The following is a 20,804-nucleotide window of genomic DNA, read 5'->3' on the forward strand; positions in this document are numbered from 1 at the left end:
TAATGATCTCACCTGTTTCATTCCCTATTATTAAAACATTCACTGCTATTCAGGAGGCTGGTGAGAGCAAAGCAAAGAGTATTCTCGAAAACCCTTCCTAGGATCGGTCATTAGCTAGAACAATAAGCACTTCTGAATAACTAAAGCAGTGCAAGTCTGTGTTATTAGGTCTTTTCAATGTAACTTCAAATTTTCAAGTTAAACTAGATTAAACTCATGAATGAAATTTATATTTTATGTGATTTCCTATACAGAAATATAGATTTGACAAGTTACTTAAAAATATTTTTATCAGATTATATTAAAAATATTTATTTCAGTTAAATAGTCCCCACTTTTAAAATGTTTATATTTTCTATAGCCTAGTAACTATATATATGCTAGATGATGGTATGATGAGGTTTTAAATAGTATATGTTTTTCAGAATTATACACATAATCTGTATTTTATACACAAACCTTGCATCTTCAATAAGTGATAAGTTTATCTACACACTGGTTGTAAAGGTACCCATTTGGAGACCAAGATTTTTATAAAGCATAACGATTAGATCTAAATAATCTTAATCTCATTATTGAATAATCTATTTTAAAGATGTATTTATTTATACTTTATATATTCCTCATTATTTGTAACATATTTTTCATAGAAAATATTTTATAAAATCCCTCAAAATGTGTATCGATACATTTATTTTAATTAGAAAAATGAAGACGCCCTTTTTCTTCTGAGAGAAAGTCTGATTTGGCTGATTGGTCTAACAGTGATAACTGGTTTTACTAGTAAGGTTATTAGGTACAAACTTTCCAGAAATTGAGTGAACTAAGTCTATAGCTCTAAGGTATTGATCAAAATATAGTTAATTCACATGTTAACAGGATTTTTATTTAAAAAAATGTACTGACAGAAGGTACTAAAATCAGCAATATTTCAATATCTCCAACCATTTCTGAATATATTAAACAAGGTGCCTCAAAGTGAGGGGAAAAAAGTAACAAAAGCCAAAACAGATATCATTAGTCCTTTGATAAGTAAGTATTGGTAAAGCCTTTTGGCATATGTCCCAGGAAATGAGGGAGTGAATGATTCTGGTGACTGGGAAACAAATCCTTTAGGAAATTAGGTGGCTTTCCATGTTTGCTTTCAACAAAACTGAAGGAGCATTTCATAGAACTGTCAGTTGACAAGACATCAAAATATTTTTATTAATAGATAACCATAATTCTTTGCAAATCTGAATATGTAAAGACTCGAATAAATCATTTATAACAAAAATGTATTTCACCTTTTTATTTATGAGAATAAGGTTATCTCAGTGCTAAAGAAAAAAAGGAAACAATTAATGCTGAACACTTTTTCTTCTAGAATAAGCAACATTAAACTACTGATATATGGGCTAATTGAAGAATACTTCAGCTCCTTTAATCTCATTTCCAGTAACCTTTTTCTTTAATCAGTAGTTGACCCCTGAACAACACAGGTGTGAACTGCACAGGTCCACTTACACTGGGTTTTTTCAATACAGTAAATACTATAGTTCTACACCATCCATGGTTGGTTGTGGCCACGGATATGGAACCGCGGACAGGGAGGGGTCCTGTGTACGGAGGGGCTGCGTACACGGGAGCACTGACTCTCAGTTACGTGTGGACTCTGACTGGGCAGAGGGTCGGCGACCCAGTCCCCATGTTGTTCAAGGGTCAACCATATTTATTACAATTTGTCATGTATGCTGTGATCAACTATGTAGGACTAATAATCATAGGATAAATCAATCCATAACTTTTTTTTAATCTTAAGAGCCGTATGGTTCCTGGGAACTTAAGAGAAACTTAGATTTCACTTTCTATACATGTTTTTCTTGCAAGGAAATGAGAGTTGATCAAAAATATCTTCGAACAGGAAATATACACTATGTTAGCATCAAATTCTATGGGCTACATAGAATGGAAATATGAGTTCAAGGGGTAAACATTATGATGTAACATTTCTGACTCTTAAAGAAGGCTCATTCATATTTTAAAAATGCATGGTATTACATTTCTTTGGATTTCAAATATAAGAGTGATGTTAGAAATGTCATTTTTAATATGCCAGAGATTAGGCTGTAAGTACAGCTGACCCTTGAACAACTCGGGGCAGGTTACTGGTGCCGACCCTCCATGCAGTCCAAGGTCCATGTGTAACTTAGCGTCGGCCTCTGCATACGTGGGTCTGCATCCTCGACTCAGCCGAGGCCAGGCTGCAGCACTGCCGTGTTTACTATCGGAAAAATCTGCACGTAAGTGGACCTGCACCGTTCAAACCCATGTTGTTCAAGGGTCAGCTGTACTTACACTTAAAATGAAGAATTTTATACGTCCATCAGAAACCTGGGAAGTAATACATGATCCATTTGTATAATATAACATCTGGAGAATAACAGCACCTCTTAGGGTAGTTGTGAGAATTAAATGAATTACTACAGTATGTGCTTAGTATTGTACCAGGCACACAGTAAGTGCTCTATAATTGTCATGCTTTTCCTCAAAGCAGTCCTGGTAAGGTGAACATTAAATTGGAGCAGATGATTCAGTATTAGGAGTCTGCTTTCAAATTCTGGCGTCTTTACAACTAAAGTACACTGTCTCCACGAACCTGCATTTACCAAGCCAATTTCAAGCTAAGACCAGACATTCCACAGTTTCACCCATAAAATTTAAAGTGTTGGGAAGTGCATGTTGTGAAAAGGTCAATTATAAAGCAAAATTCCTCATCCTAAGACTGATAACCTTACGTGTTTAAACATTAAAGAGATGAGCAAACACAGAGAAACACGTAATGATAATTTGGTTTTCTTTCAGGTGTGACGAAACTCAGAGCTAATTGTCAAAGTATAGAACTATAATCATGTGACGAAGGGCAGAATTACAGGTTATCATCGCAGATTAGAGAAAGCAAGGAGAGAGACACAAATGTTTAGTGTAAAGACTAAATAACATTTTTAACGTGGCCATCAGTATTTCACTCCCATCAGAATAAAGTATCCCATCTTTATCCTCCGATTTTAAAACTCTGCACAATATCAGCTATATAAACAGAAAAGGGATGCTTAGACGAACAAAGCCTGTTTTGGGTGATTTTTCACTCTCTGAATACTAAGCTGAGACCATAGTTCTCTTCACTTCGTGAATTGCAGAAGGAAGTCAGCTACAGAAAGAAGCTGACAAAGTTCTAAACTAATGATGGTGACCTTTGTGCCAGGTTTTTGTTGACTCTGTCAGCACATTATTCCCTAGAAGTCAAGGAAGTAACAAAAGCAAAGGCGAAACATCATTTTAAAGTTTAACTGCTCAATAGTCTCAAACGTCTAATTTCCATCCTTCTTTGCTGAAAACTGCACTTGTCGGGGTTTCACTAAACGTCTGTCTACTCCTAACTCCCCATGTTCCAAGGAAATAATGCACAGGACTCATCGTCTTGTGGCAGAGGGTCCTGTGTTTCAGTGGCAGCTCTGGCTGATACACAGTGACTATATCTTCCAGATGTGACTGTTTTGGCGGGGGGAGGGAAATTATGTATTACTCAGTACTTCAAACTGAAAGAATTCATTCATTTTCGTAGTGAAGAGCAAATTGTGAGGTAAAATACTGTAAACTTGGAACTGTAAATGTCTTTTTTGCTGGCATTTTGCCTAAAAGGGCAAACGATCTTTTACAGAATAACTTATATTACTCTGGTAATGTAAGTCATCAAATTTTAACATTAAATAAAAGAGTAATGAACAGCATTCTTTTGTGTTCATTAACACTATTTTACTAATAACAAATACCTCGTTTAAATATTTTATATAATGTGTAAGTTAGCCTGACAAATATTTGATAACAAGCATACCTGAATACATTATTCATGCAAGTTCAACATAACCATATTCAAGGCAGAATACAAAACCTTTGGCTGCAGGCACCATAAATTATCACATACTCCATTATTATTTAGTTAATTTGGAATGCACCTTCAGGAACAGTACAATGACTTGCTCTTTGTTTTACAGAACTGACAAGTATGGGAGGGCTGACGCTTATATTATGGATGAAAATCTATTTTTGACACATTACTATAAAACACACTCATCTTACACAACACAAGGTAATTTATAAGGCTCTGTGGAATACTCCTAAAATGTACTGCAAAGAAAAAAAAAACTATAAACGTTAAACCAAAGGAAAAAACCAAAATTTAATTAAAACTATATGATAGAAATATCTAATTTATGGTTGTATATACAGAATACAGTTATACTACTTTTAAGTACAGAATTTTGAGGAAATGTTTTAATAATCTGGAATTTATTTTTGAAGTTTACATTCTAAGACTGACTTATGAGACACAATAATTAAGTGCCTACTCTTATCATATGTAAGATCTGCATTTAAGATTTGCACTTATTCTTTTGCTTCTTAAATCTGATTTGAATCCATTACAGAGGAATAGCCTTAAGTCTCAGAGAGTATGTACTTTTAGTCACCTAGAAGCAATTTTCCTGTTTACTATAATTCAACGTCATTTTGGCCTTTTTCAATCACAGTAATTACAAGAAAAATGTTTATTCTCTTGTTTGCTGTGACATGTTCACTCATCAGTGTCCATGATTCTCAGTCTGGTTTCTGGATAAGCGATTATATCTGCTTATTTTTCTCTCTTTTGTCTTGTGGGCAATTCAGTGTAGATCCTGGTAACTAATAATGAAACTCAAAATAGTTAGATCTGTGTTTCTATAACTATGGTAAAAAAATTTGACAGAAGTTTAAATTATCATTCAGATACTTATTTTGGGGATTATCTGTAGATTACACTTGTCATCCTGATGGATGGAAACCTGTATTACATGAATCTGTAAGCTTACGCTGTATTTGAAGAATATAGAGAGCTAACTTTCCATACAGTGTCCCACACGCCTAGGTACTTAAACATTTAAAGGGGGCAAGATAAAGAGTAGGAAACAGATTCAGGACTCACAGATGCACAAACCAGTGACACAAAAGGCCTTGTTCAAGGACGACAGTGTGCGTGAAAAAGGCAAGAGTTACCTGTACCTCCCACTTCATCTGCCCGAGCTTCAGGCCCCAGGATTTCTTGTCCTTCCTTTCCTGCTAAAATCAAAGAACAAAGCATTAAAATAGATCCACCTCTCACCAACATTTTAACTTCTAGAAATCTGAAAAGGAAACTTTCAGATTATATTTGGTTTGGATTTTTTCCCTTTTATAAGTATAGTAATATCTCCTAGTAAGGAAAAGCTTTTTAAAGAAATTAAGCAGATAGTTTTACAAAACTCAGATATTTTAGTGAAGCAAAATAAGTGAAGATGTATATGTAATTCTGAACGCATACATGTCTTAGAATTCTAAGCATATTTTTTAGGAGAGGAGACCTACCTACAGGCAGTAGGATTCCCTTTTGCATCTCCTTCCCGAAGCACAGATTGCTACGTACTGGGCACTGTACTAGATGCCTTATCAACTCATTTCCTTTAATCTTCATAACTACCTTCTCATAAATTTAAAAATCCCACCAAAACATGAGGCTTTAAGAGGTTAAACCACCTGCCTAAGGACACACGTTGCTGGGTGGTGGAGGCGGGACTTGCGTGCAGGTCTGAACGGCTCTAAAGCCTACCTGCTACCCCACCTTGGCCCCCTCACGAGACGGAGTCCCGGACAAGCAGAAGGCAGGCTGGACCGAACTGCAGTGTGCCCAGAGCAAACACCTGTGGACGATACTTTTTCTTTCACTGTATTTATTATTCTAACTACTGACAAGTAGTAATAAATGATAACAGTGTAGGTACTAATAAACATTTTAGGTGTCTATTATCTCTCTCTGCCACCTATATATGTTTGTAATGAACTCATAAGATCAGAGTAGATATGCACATTATTTAGGCAAGCAGAAAGTTGGCTTTATATATTTAGGTACATTTTATTCATTAAATAGTTTATTAAGAACCTGTGCACATACAAAAGATAAGTTAAAAACTGCTTTCAGAGTATATATCATAATTATGATCAGAAGACTTACAGTCATATTAAAACGCTGTGTAGTCATCTTCCCTCCAATCGATCCCGTTGAATATGTCAGTCAGAAATGTTGATTTACACGTCCCCTAAGTTTGATAATTGAATTGAGGAGCAGAGCACTGATCAAGTAAAACGTGCTCACATTAAAGCATGTATCTCCTTAAGTGTCCCGGACTGTCGGGTGGATTTATTCAGCGGATTATCTATACTCGTTAACTGTTATGTTACTACTTAAAGATGATCATTATGTGAAAAACAGTTAAAATATGCACAGACCTCTCTAGATCAGCATAAAGACCACTGTCTAAAGTGGATAATGATGAGACTAACTTCTGCCGAAGAATTCTCATGTTGTATTTGCCATCAGCAAAATGACAATTTAAAAATCCCTGGTCAAGTGTTAACAATACTGTAGGATAAACACTAGTATTTGGTAAGTGTCTGAAAATCTCTAATGTCTTTTTTTTCCTCTTCCTCCAAAGCATCTACTTAAACTAAAATAAACAGTGTGCCAAGTGGGCAATTATATGATAGTAATACAGGTACTTATTACTGCATATGCACATTCTCTACTTCTCCTCAAATGAAGATCAAAGCAGGCAGAGTTATGACTTGCTAAGGTGGAAGATAACACTGATATTAAAGTTTAAAGTGGTATTTTGGACCTTATTAATTTTACTACTTACAGTTATTATAGCTAATTTAAACACTGTGTGCGATTCAATTAAATTATTCACTTCTTCATTCCTTCTGCTGGAATAAAATCTAGGCTGCTTAGATGAGTATGCGGCATATGTCAGAATCTGATCCCACACTCACCACAATTCGAAACCCGGGAGTGTCCATTCTTTCCCTCATTACTGGGGCTGGAATTTTGGTTCAATAACTAAAACCATGTCAACTAATGAAAACAGAAACGGTGCTGATGCTGGGCTGTAAGGTGGGCACACTCCTCTTGCTGCAGACTGCTACCTGGGGCAGCCCCCCCACCACCCACTGCTCTGTCCAGGGATCAGCACAAGGGTGTCTTGGAACAGGGGCTGTTCTAAATATTTCTCAAGCAGCGTTCTCCCTCATGTGTTCTGATCTTACTTCTAGTTTTAAGAAATATATGAGGGGTAAAGTAGTTGAATCTACTTGTACATAAGACTTTCTCTCCTGTAAGACTTCATAATGTCAACACATTACGACTGACCCACCTAAATGCAACTCAGGAAGGAAAACCAGAATGCTGCTGAGGCTTTGGCTTTTAGTCTAAATTCCAAAGCAAATACATAAAGGAAAAACTCCTCAGTAACAAGACTTTAGTTTTTTAAATAAGGGTAAAATATAGCTGCAATAAGTCATAAACTACTACTCAGCAACAAAAAGGAACAAACTACTGATACATACAACTTCAGTGGATCTCCAAGAAATTACGGAGAGTGAAAAAGGCCAATCCAAAACGTTACATACTGTATGATTCCACTTACATAACATTACTGAAATGACAAAATGACAAAAATGGAGAACAGCTTAGTGGTTACCAGGGGTTAAGGGTGGGGTGGAGGGGAGGAGAGGGTGGGTTGTCTGAAGGCAAGTAGGGAGCCCTGTGGTGATGGAATGCTCTGTATCTCACCTATGTCAGCGTTAATATCCTGGTTATGATACTGCACTACAGTTTTACAAGATGTTACCACTGGGGGAAACTGGGTAAAAGGTACAAGGGCTCTCTGTATTATTTGTAGATCTAAAACTGAATTATTTGTGAATCTATAATTATTTCAAAATTGAAAGCTTAGTTTTAAAAAAGTCAAAGGCAGATAGCACACATTTAGATCAAAATAGACAGCACTTGTTCATTCTGCCAAAGGATGAAATTGCTAGCAAGTAAAAGTAAGACTGACAAATGCAATTGACTTTAATTAAAAATCCAGAAGCTTACTATCAATGGCAAGATAGAATAGTGCAAAGTACAGGACTGATTTAACACATGTTCTAAATCCTAAACCTTGCATTTCTGAAATTCATACCAGGGTGTTTCTAACCATTTCACATGTTTCTGTGGGAACACTTTGTAGCAATGGCTAATAAGGCACAGTAAGTGGCTAAATGAATCAGATTTTCCTTTCCTGCTTTTGTCTCTTCCTTGATGACACATATCCACATATGCCATGCACATGTATACCTGCTTCTTCTCAAGCTGTTTTCTCTGCGAGAATGCTGTTATCCATTCATCTGAGTAACTTCTACTAATCTGATTCATTAAAGATCAGTTCACATGTCTCTCATTTTGTAAGTCTTCCCTGACCCTGCTCTCTGCTATCCCCACCCCACTGTTCCTATTACAGGAATACTATCCAAAAAGCAAACGCCGATAGTATAGTATAGTATAGTATAGTATAGTGTAAGTACAGTATTAGTATAGTATAGTAGTAGTATAGTATAGTATAGTATTAGTATTAGTATTAGTATAGTATTCAAACTTTATTTAGGGGTGAAACATTTGTTTCATTATGTACTTTTTCAGAACCTTTCCAGACAGTGCCATCTTCCCTTCTAATATCCTTTAGGTTCTACATATGTATTAATATACTTTTGGTATAACTGCCCATCAATGTCATGGTAAATATAATTCACAACCTCCATGAATACCTGTTAACTTAGATAATGGTAAAAAAAAAAATATACACCTGGGGTCAGCTTTGGTTAAGATGGAGATAAACCACCTGTGTGTCCCACTGGATGCAGCTAGAGCACCTGGGGGGATGCAGGCAGGGGCAGTGTGAAGCCTCTGGAAGGCGAACCACAGCAGGAAGGCAGGCAGGGGAGGAAGACTGGGCCACTGAGCTGGAAGTGACCCCTCCCACCCCGGCCTGGGTTCAGGGAGGCCCAAAAGCTGGACGTCAACACTGAGGCACGAAGAGCGTGCTAAGAAAGCCCTCTACTTTAGGCTCAGGGAGCAGGAAGGGGCTCAAAGAAGGGAGAAATATGCATGTTTCCCTCTTTTGTCTTGTGTCCCAGCCCCCAGGTCATTCCACGGTGGTGGGAGAGGCCATGGTGACAGAAGGGGCCTAAGGGTACCTAAAACTCCAAGGGAAAGGGACCTTCTTCTCCAGTCAGAGGACCAGAGCCTGAAGACAGTGCACAAATGTCCACTGAGTTCCTCCTCCCTGTCTTCTTGCTGGCCCTTCTTCTCGCAGTCACAGTTGCAGGAAGTACGCATCAGGTACGGCGACAAAGTCCCAGGTTTTTGTCAGAAGACTGAACAGGGGAGTCCCAAGGAACTGGAAATACTGAGGAGACGGTGGAGAGGGAGGGGCGTGGGAGAGAGACTGCACAAAGCTGTCTGTGAGCTCCAGGGTGCATCCCAAGCTTCTCACATGTGGATCTGACCACAGACTCTGAGAACTGAAGTGTGGGATAAGATCACTACTCATGTCCCAGACTGGCCACTGCATGGCACAGATCTGAAAAGCACTGCAAAGCCTTGAAAACTGAACTGATGTTGGAACCACAACCCACAGAAAGCTGCCTGGAACTTACAGCCTGATACACTGAATTGCCTGCTAAACCAAAAATACAAAGATTCTCCACAGGATTTAAATAACAACAAGGGTCTCATAAGACAATACTCAAAATGTCCAGAATACAATCCAAAATCACCCAGCGTACAAAGAACCAGGAAAATCGCAGCGCCTGTGGGAAAAGGTGATCAAAAATGGCAACACTGAGATGACACAGATGTTGAAATTATAGGACAAAGACTGTAAGCCAGTACTGTTCCAAGAAGTAAGGGTGAACACTCCTGAAAAGGTGGAAAGATAGAAAGTCTCAGCAAACTCTCATCAGCAAATAGAAGATATAAAAAAGAATCAAAAGGAAATTTAGAACTAAAATTAGTGACAAAAATGTAAAAAAAAAAATCACTCGAGAGGCTCAATAGCAAAATGGAGATGAAAGAGGAAAGATCAGTGAACATGATGATAGAGCAATGAAAAAAATTATCTAATCTGAAAAACAGAGAGTAAATGATTAAAAAATAATCTTGAGATGTGTAGGATAATAATAAAGTATCTTTCATGTCACGTAAGCCCCAGAAAGAGAACGACACAGAAAAAAATATTTGAAAAAATAATGTCTAAAAACATCCCAAATTTAACAAAAGACACAAATTAATAGATTCAAGAGTTTAACTGAATCTCAAATAGGGTAAAGCCCCCCAAATCCAGGCCCAGATCACGAGTCAAACTCTGAAAACTAAAATTAAAAAAATCTTGAAAAGAGAGAAAACGTAGCATGACTATAAAGGGAAGAATGATTCAAAAGACGGCATATTTATCATTAGAAATTAAGGATTCCATAAGGAAGTGGAACATTTTTAAAGGCCTCTCAACCCTAAATTCCACATCCAGTGAAAATATACTTCAGAACTGGAGGTAAAATAAAGAGATTCTTAGATAAAAGAAACCTAGCAGAGTTCGCTGACAGGAGACCTCATCTAAAAGAACTGCTAGAAGGAGATCTTCATAAAGAAGGGGAAATGATATTAGAGGGAAACTTGAAATGTCAGGAATGAAGGAGAACATAAGAAATGACAACTACATGTGACAACTACAACATGAAGGAAGGAGGGTAAAGGGACCCAGTGGGTGCAAGGTTTCTATATTTCACTTGGTAAAATACTGATTCTAAGTAGACTGTGAAAAGCATGCAACATTCAAATCTATAGAGCAAAGTAAGTCAGAAAGAGAAAAACAAATATCGTATATTAACTCATATATGGAATCTGAACAAACTGGTACAGATGGTCTTATTTATAAAGCAGAAATAGAGACACAGATGTAGAGAACAAATGTATGGATACCAAGGGGGAAAGGGGGGGCGGGTTTGGGATGAAGTGGGAGATTGGGATTGACATATATACACTACTGGTACTATGTATAAAATAGATAACTCATGAGAACCTACTGTATAGCACAGGGGCCTCTACTCAATGCTCTGTGGTGACCTAAATGAGAAGGAAATCCAAAAAAGAGGGGATATATGTATACATATAGGTGATTCACTTTGCTGTACAGCATAAACTAACACAACATTGTAAAGCAACTATACTCCAATAAAAAAATTTAAAAAACAGAGCAACTACTAAAAAAAACTATACAAAGAGATAGTCAAAAATGAAATAAATAAGTGAAAATGTAATACTAAAACATATTCAAATGGTCCAAAAAAGACAGGAAAAGAAGAAACAGAAGAATGAAAAAACGGTGAACAAATAATATACAATCATAAACCTAAACCCAAACACCAAAAGTTACATTAAATATAAATGGCCTAAGCAAGCCAATTAAGGGACAGAGATTGTCAGAACAGATTTTAAAAAGCAAGCTCCATCTGTAGTTCTCTACAAATAAGTTATTTCAAATGTAGTGATACAGGTATGTTAAAAGTAAAAGGATGGAAAAAGATATACCATACAAACACTAATGAAAAGAAAGCTAAGGTGAGTATTTTAATATCAAAGTAGGCTTTGGAGCTAAGAAAATTACCAGAGATATAGAGAAACATTATAATGATGAGGTCAATTCACCAAGAAGACATAACAATCTTAAATTTGTATGAATCTAGCAACAGAGCTTCAAAATAGGTGAATGAGAGAACAGAAAGCAGAGGCAAATCCATGATTATAACTGGAGACTTCAATAGTCCTCTCACATTAATTGACAGAACAAGCAGACAGATAAAGTCAGCAAGGATATAAAGAACTAGGCAACATTAACAACTACCAGATCCAACTGACATTTATAAAACATTCACCCTAATCTTTTTCAGATGCACATAGAACATTCATGAAGACAGATCACACAACAAAACTTAACAAATTAAAAAATATATATAAAACAAAGTATGTTCTTACCATAATGAATATAAACTAGATATCAGTAGAAGAAAGAGGAGAAAATCTCTAAACACTTGGGAAATTAACACACTTCTAAAGAATCCATGGGTCAAATAGAAAAATGAAAAACAATGTATCAAAATTTGTGGAATGCACCTAAAACACTGTATAAAGGGTAATTTACATTATTAAATGCTTATGTTATAAAATAAGGACTCAAATCAAAATTCTATGCTTCCATGTTAGAAATGGGAAAAGAGGAGAAAAATAAACCCAGGGCAAACAGAAAGGAAGAAGTATTAAGATCAGAAATCAATAAAATTCAAAAAAGAATAACAGAAGAAAACAATAAAACGTTCTTTGAAAAGATCAATAAAATTGACAAACCTTAAGTAAGACTGACAAAAAAAGAGGGAAGCCACAAATTTCTAATATCAGGAATGAAAAGGGGATATCACTGAAAAGCCAGAAGATATTAAAAGGGTTATAAGGGACCACTATGAGTCCAAGGAGTAAACATTAAGATATACATTTCTGACTCTTAAAGAAGAGTTTATTCATATTTTTAAAAAATGAATCAAAGTATTAAATGAAGGTATTAAATTGCTACGGATTTCACATATAAGAATGATGTTAAAAATGTCATTTTTAATGTGCTAGAAATTAGACTGTTTTTGTAATTATTTACACCTAAAATGAAAAATTTTGTATGTCCATTATGAAATCTGTGAGGCAGTACATAATCAGTTTACAAAATATAAATTTGGAGGATAGTAACCGTACCTCTTAGGGTAGTTGTGAAGATTAAATCAATATAGTATATGCTTAGTACTGTACCAGGCACATAGTAAGTGCTATGTAATTGTGAGCTATTTTCCTTAAAGCAGTCCTGTAAGGTTAACATCTCTAACACACATGAATTTGAAAACTTTGAAATGGACCATTTCCTCAAAAACTAGAAACTACTACAAGTCATCCAAGATGAGATGGTTAACTTGAATATTCCTATAACTGTTTTAAAAATTGAATTTGGAGTTTAAAACCTTCCCCCCAAACAATATAAAATTCTAGGTCCAGATGGTTTTACTTTAAATTTTTCCAGACAGTTAATGAATTACACTAAATTTAAATAATATTTTCAAGAAAATAGAAGAGAAAGGAAGACTTTCCTACTAATTTTATGAGGTCCACATTACCCTGATATCAAAATCATGTAACAATATTGCCAAAAAAAAAACCCCACCTATAGACCAATATCTCTCATGTACATTGGCACAAAAATCTTCAACAAAAAATTACCAAGTCATATTAAGCAATATATGAAAACACAATGACTAAGAGGGGCTTTCCAGGGAATCAATCTAAGGCCGGTTCAATACTGGGAAGTCCAGTAATGCATTCTACTGTGTTAACAGGCTAAAGAAGCAAAACTGCATGATCATCTCAATTGATGCAGAAAAAGCATTTGAAAAAATTTCACATCTCTTCATGGTGAAAACTCTCAGCAAACTAGAAATGAAAACTTACTCAGTTTGATAAAGAGCATCTACAACAAAGCTACAGTTAACATTAGATTTAAAAGTAAAAGATCAAATACTTCCCCCTCTAAGATTGGGGAAAAGAAAAATGTCCACTCTCACCACTCCTGACATCTTTTAATAGAAAGAAATAAAAGTTATACAGATTAGAAAGGAAGAAAAACTGTCCCAATTTGAAGAGAAGACTGTCTACATAGAAATCTCAAGGAATCTACAAAAAATTTCTAGAACTAGCAAGTCTGCAGGATACAAGGGCAACACACAAAAATGAATCATATTGCTTGCTATATAACAGCAATGAACAAATGGAAACTTAATTAAAAACAAAACATTCACAATAGTTTCTCCCTTCAAAAATGAAAGACATAGGTTTTAAGTCTCTCAAAACATGTTAATGACCTGTTTTAAGTCTCTCAAAACATGTTAATGACCTGCATTTTGAAACTACAAAACACTGATGCAAGAAATCAAACAATACCTGTGCAGGACAAGAAAAAAAATCAACATACAAAAAATCAGTTGCATTTTTATATACTAACAGTGAACTGCCTGAAAGAGAAATAAAGAAAACAATCTGTTTACAACAGTGTCAAAACCAATAAAATACTTAGGAATAACCAAGGAGGTAAAAGATCTGTACACTAAAAACTGTAAAACACTGATGAAAGAAATTGAAGAAGACACAAATAAGTGGAAAGATATCTTCTGTTCATGAACTAGAAGAATTAATATTGTTAAAATGTCCATACTACCCAGAGATATCTGTAGATTCAATGCAATCCCTATCAAAATCCCAGTGGCATTTTTTACAGAAATAGAAAAAAAAATCCTAAAATTTATACAGAATCACAAAAGACCTTGAATAGCCAAAACAATCTTGAGAAATAAGAACAAAGCTAGAGGCCTCACATTTCCTGATTTCAAACCATATTACAAAGCTATAGTAATAAAAACAGTATGGTACTGGCATTAAAAACACAGACTAACGGAAAAGAATCAAAGGCCCAGAAATAAACCCACGTGTATACAGTCAACTAATATTTGACAAGGGAGCCAAGAATACTCAATGGGCAAGAGATGGTCTCTTCAATAAATGGTGTTGGGAAAACTGGACAGTCACATGTAAAAGTGAAACTGGACTCCTATCTTGTATCACTCTCAAAAACTAACTAGAAATGGATTAAAGACTTCAACATGAGACATGAAACCATAAAAATCCTGGAAGAAAACATAGGGAAGAAACTCCTTGACACTGGTCTTGGCAGTGATTTTCTAGATATGACACCAAAGCACAAGCAACAAAATAAAAAATAAACAAGTAGGAAGAAATACATCAAACTAAAAAAGCTTCTGCATAGCAAAATGAATGATCAACAAAGTGAAAAGACAACCTATGGGGTGGGAGAAAATATCTGCAAACCGTACATCTGAAAAGGGGCTAATATTCAAAATATACGAGGAACTTATACCACTTGACAGTAAAAAAAAAAAAAATAATAATGATTTAAAAATGGGCAAAGGACCTGAATAGAAATTTTTTTCAAAGCAGATCTACAGATGGTCAAGAGGTACATGAAAAGGTGTTCAGTATCACTTACCATCAGGGAAATGCAAATCAAAACTACAGTGAGGTACCACCTCACACGGGTCAGAATGGCCATCATTCGAAAGTCTACAAATAATAAATGCTGGAGAGGGTGTGGAGAAAAGGGAACCCTTGTGTACTGTTGGGCATGTAAACTGGTGCAGCCACTATGAAAAACAGCATGGAGATTCCTCAAGAAAATTAAAAATAGAACTACCACGTGATCCACGAATCCTACTTCTAGGTATATATCTGAAGGAAAAGAAATTACTGTCTCAAGAAATATCTGTACTCCCATGTTCACTGAAGCATTATGTACAATAGCCAAGACATGCAAACAAAGTGTACATCAAGAGATGAATAAAGAAAATGTGGTATGTATACACATACACACACACAATGAAATATTATTCAGCAGCAAAAAAGAAGCAAATCCTGCCCTATGCAGCAACACGGATGAAACTTGAGGGCATTATGCTGAGTGAAATAAGTCAAAGGGAGACAAATACTGCGTGATCTCATTTATAGGCAGAATCTTAGAAACATAACTCACAGAAACAGAATGCAGATTGGTGGCTGCCCAGGGCTGGGGAAAATGGGAGATGGTGGTCAAAGGGTACAAACTTCCAGTTATGAGTAAGTTCTGGGAACCAAAGAATGGCATGATGAATGTAGTTAACAATACTGTATTACAGTTCGAAAGTACTAATAAGAGAATAGATCTTAAATGTTCCCGCCATACACACAGTTGTAACTATGTGAGGTAATGGATGTGTTAACTAACCTTATTATGGCAATCATTCCATAATAAAAACATATATCAAGTCATATTGTACATCTTAAACAATGTTACATAGCAAATACATCTCAATAAAGCTGGAAAAAATAAAGATAGGGACTCCTCAACATAATAAAGATGTTAGTTCTCTCAAAATTGATCTACAGATTTAACACAATTTAAATAAAAGCATCAGCAGGATTTTTATATATATATAAGATTATGCTAAAATTCACATGGAAAGGCAAAGAAACTATAATGGTCAAAACAATTTTTAAAAAGAAAATTAGAGGTGGAGGAATGTCATTGCCTAATTTTAAGACTTAGGATAAAGTCACAGTAATCACATGATGTGGTACTGGCAAAGGGACAGACCCACAGACCGCCAGAACAGAGTCCAGAGACAGATCCTCACAATATGGACATTAAGTTTTGACACAAGTGCAAATGCAATTCAACAGAGAAAGGACAGTCTTTTCAACAAACAATATCAGAACAAATGGACATCCATATCCAAAAAAATGAAGCTCACCTCAACCTTGTATCTTATAAAAAATTAACTGAAAATGGATCATAGAGCTGATAAAAAAGTGAAGGACACAAAGGAGAAAATTCCAGTAATCTTGGGGTAAGCAAAGAGTTCTTGGACATGACACCAAAGCATGATCCATAAAAGGAAAAACTGTTAGAGGACCTCAATGGATCTAAAAGTTTTGCTCTGTGAAAGGCTAGGATAAGAGAATGAAAAGCTATAGGCTGGGAGAAAATATTTGCTACAACTAAAAGGATCACTCAAAACTTACAACTAAAACCCTGTTTATATAAATGCACAAAAGACACGAACAGACACTTCTGAAGGGGATATCCAGATGGCAAACAAACACATGAAAAATGTTCAACTTCACTAGCCATCAAGGGAATGCACAGGAGAGCGACACATGATAAAGACACACTTATTACAATGGCTGAAGTAAAAAATAACCGATAAAACCAAGCAGTGGTGAGGATGTGCAGAAACTCGATCTTCCTGCATTACTGGCGGGGTAACAGCCACTCTGGAAAGCACTTTGACATTTTCTTAAAACATTAAACGTACACTTAACATTTTATTCAACAATACCACTACAAGTTAGCCTTAGAGAAATGAAAACTGTTCACAAAACCCCACACATACACCAGTGTTTACAGCTTTATTAATAATCCCCACAAACAGGGAACAGCCAAATGTCCTTCAGTGGGTGAACGGATAAACTGTGGTGCGTCCATATAACGGAACACTACTCACCAACGAAGAGTACAGCACTTATCCTTGCAACAGGATGAATGGATCTCAAAGGCATGCAGCATGCAGGAAGCCAGACACAAAATGTGTTATGCTGTGATTTCATCTATATGACCTTCTCAAAAAACCAAAACCACAGTGACAGAGAAGAGGCCGTGGCCACCAGGGTTTGCAGTAGGAGGAAGGTGTGACTAAAAAGGGTACAGTGAGGAGTTCTTTGCTGATGGAACTGTCCTGTGGGGTCCTTGGTCCTACAACCAAAAGGAACTGATTCCACCAATCTCCAAATGAGTGAGGAAATTGATCCTCTCCTAGGATCTCCAGAAAAATACGCAGCTCTGTCAACACTCAGGTTTTAGCCCAGTGAGGTCTGTCATGGGCTTATGACCAACAGCGCTGTAAAACCATACATTTGTGTTGTTTAAGCCATTGAGTGTGCTGGTAATTTGTTATGGCAGCAACAGAAAACCAGTCAAGTGGTTAAATAGTCTTAGAGCAAGGAGAAGAAAGAGGATAACATCTATTTGCTGGCTAGCCAAGAAGAAGATTGTGATGTAGGGTTCGATATCAGATACCATAGGCCTGAAAACCAAGAATCATCTAGCAATTACTAGGTCCTGGCCTTGCTGGAGGCCATGGGAATGTTTATAGTCTAGAGGGATATATTTGGTGGGCCAAAAGGTTCCTTCAGATTTTAAGTACAAATAAAAGACACACTTTTCATTTTCACCAAGAACTTTGTTGAACAACATATTCACCTTTTTGTTCCACTACCTTCTGCCATTTTTCAGACAACTTCATAATTCCATCTTCCCAGAACTTTCTCTTGAGCAAAGAACTGTTCCAGGTGCCTTTTACGGTCTTCCGGGGAATTGAAATTTTTTCCATTAAGAGAATTTTGTGAAGACCGAAATAAATGGAAACCTGAAGGTGCAATGTCTGGTGAATCTGGTGGATGAATCAGAACTTCCCAGCCAAGCTGTAACAGTTTTTGCCTGGTAATCAAAGAAACATGCGGTCTTGCGTTATCCTCATGGAAGATTGTGCGTTTTCTGTTGACTAATTCTGGACACTTTTTGTCGAGTGCTGCTTTCAGTTGGTCTAATTGGGAGCAGTACTTGTTGGAATTAATCATTTGGTTTTCTGGAAGGAGCTCAAAATACAGGACTCCCTTCCAATCCCACCATACACACATCACCTTCTTTGGATGAAGACCGGTCTTCGGTGTGGTTGGTGGTGGTTCATTTCGCTTGCCCCATGATCTCTTCCATTCCACACTGTTGTACAGAATCAACTTTCCATTGCCCGTCACAATTTGTTTTAAAAACGTAACGTTTTCATCATGTTTCAGTAGAGAATCATATGCAGGAATATGGTCAAGAAGGTTTTTTTTCGCTTAACTTAACGTGGAATCCAAACATCAGAGCAATTCACATAACCAAGCTGACGCAAATGATCTTCAGCGCTTGATTTGGATATTCTGAGTATGTCGGCTCTCTCCTGCGTGGTGTAATGCTGACCGTTCTCAATTATTGTTTCCATTTGATCGCTATCAATTTCAACCGGTCTACCCTGGAGCACCGTCCAGCGAGAAATCTCCAGCATGAAACTCTGCAAACCACTTCTGACGCGTTTGGTCATTCACAGCACCTTCTCCGTATGCCGTACGAATCTTTTTCGCTCACAGCACCTTCTCCGTATGCCGTACGAATCTTTTTTTGCATTTCAGTTGCATATAATAAAGCATAATACGCAGAAAATGTTGCTTTTTTCTTCCATCTTCAATATTAAAATGGCTACACAAAACTTCACCAATTTTGATAAGTTTTTTTTTTAAATGCATACTGATATGACAGCTGTCACAATACAATCTAACAAAATTGTTTCGAATGAAGTTAAAGACAACTATGCACTACCAGAGCAATCTTATGGAAAAAACCGAACGCTCTGGCCAACTCAATGTAACTTGCCTATGAGAAGAAGGGAATGAAGGCTTTTATATTTAAAGTATAAAAATGAAATACAAACAGATATATGAAGGAAACATAAAGATAGAAATTTAAAATAAAATTAAGATTTGGAGGTCATTAAGTCAATTAGAAAGGGGAGCATGAAACAGAGAAGAGTTCAGTGCTGACAGAAGCACCACAGAAGAGATCTCTATGGCTGTATCCTATGATGAAATTACATCCTGTTCCTCTATACATGTATGTCACATAATGATGTTATATTCAACGTATATATGTATTTTTCTGTTGGTCTATAAGGAAAAGAAAATAGCATACTTTTCAGTCAAATAGATTTGGATTTAAGTCTTGGCTTTCCATATTTAATGTTTCATCTTAACAAGATACTTAACCTTTCTGAGGCTCAGTTTCCTTACTTGTAAAATGGAGCTAATACGCTATCTCACAGAGTTGTTATAAAAATTAAAGAAAATGACGTTTGGGAAAGCAGTCAGCAGCAGGCCTGTACAGGTGCACCACTCGGTGTTACTTCTCTGTGCTGATGTGTGGAAGCTGGCTTTACAGGTGAATGTTCATGATTGTGCCAGCCTTCCCAGACCTCCAGTGTTTTTCAGAAAAGATGCATATCTCTCCAAACCCAAACTAGACCCGAATACAAAAGCCCGGATGAAAGGCGGAATGAGCCTGACTCATCCTTGCCCCCAAAGTTCCAGGTATGGAGACCAGCTCTGGGATAAGGCTGCCGGCAACCTGGAGCAGACCGGGAGGACGGTGACGGCCGTGCCCGAGGCCTTCAGGGACAGGACATCAGACATTCTATCAGACAGGCTAAGGTAGGGATGAAGGCCAGAGATCTGGCCAGAGATTCGACAGCACATGCACTCTGTAAGCTGAATTATTACTATGTTTCAGTGTTCCTCCTTTTGTTCTATTATTGTTTATTGAGAAAAATCTTTTTGAAAACTCCAACTTTTTTTTTCAGACATACTAATGAAACTCAAAGAAAAGGGGGTTTTGCTTCATTTTGACCAGGATTAAAAAAAACCTTTTTGATGGATTAAAGACCTAAATGTAAGGTCAGAAACTATCAAACTCTTAGAGGAAAACACAGGCAGAACACTCTATGACATAAGTCACAGCAAGATCCTTTTTGACCCACCTCCTAGAGAAATGGAAATAAAAACAAACATAAACAAATGGGACCTAATGAAACTGCAAAGCTTTTGCACAGCAAAGGAAACCATAAACAAGACCAAAAGACAACCCTCAGAATGGGAGAAAATATTTGCAAATGAAGCAACTGACAAAAGATTAATCTCCAAAATTTATAAGCAGCTCATACAGCTCAATAACAAAAAAACAAACAACCCAATCCAAAAATGGGCAGAAGACCTAAATAGACATTTCTCCAAAGAAGATATACAGACTGCCAACAAACACATGAAAGAATGCTCAACATCATTAATCATTAGAGAAATGCAAATCAAAACTACAATGAGATATCATCTCACACCAGTCAGAATGGCCATCATCAAAAAATCTAGAAATAATAAATGCTGGAGAGAGTGTGGAGAAAAGGGAACACTCTTGCACTGCTGGTGGGAATGGGAATTGGTACAGCCACTACGGAGAACAGTAGGGAGGTTCCTTAAAAAACTACAAATAGAACTACCATATGACCCAGCAATCCCACTACTGGGCATATACCCTGAG

At 36.6% G+C, this 20,804-nt stretch overlaps 1 protein-coding gene across 2 annotated transcripts in view; it reads right to left on the bottom strand.

Annotated features, from left to right (window-relative positions):
• Window positions 1-20,804, bottom strand: part of ZEB1 (zinc finger E-box binding homeobox 1) — a 194,598-nt gene that overhangs the window by 40,477 nt on the left and 133,317 nt on the right. Inside the window, exon 3 of one of the 2 annotated variants that reach the window (XM_027122070.1) lies at window positions 5,071-5,130. In XM_027122070.1, the coding sequence (XP_026977871.1) occupies window positions 5,071-5,130 (60 nt within the window). Of the gene's footprint in view, window positions 1-5,070; window positions 5,134-20,804 lie in introns of both variants that reach the window. The other variant, XM_027122069.1, reaches the window with a different exon arrangement.

The sequence above is a fragment of the Aethalodelphis obliquidens genome, unplaced genomic scaffold (genome assembly GCF_003676395.1).
Source record: "Aethalodelphis obliquidens isolate GAN/ISIS:26980383/991018 unplaced genomic scaffold, ASM367639v1 scaffold23, whole genome shotgun sequence".
In the NCBI taxonomy this organism is placed as follows: domain Eukaryota; kingdom Metazoa; phylum Chordata; class Mammalia; order Artiodactyla; family Delphinidae; genus Aethalodelphis; species Aethalodelphis obliquidens.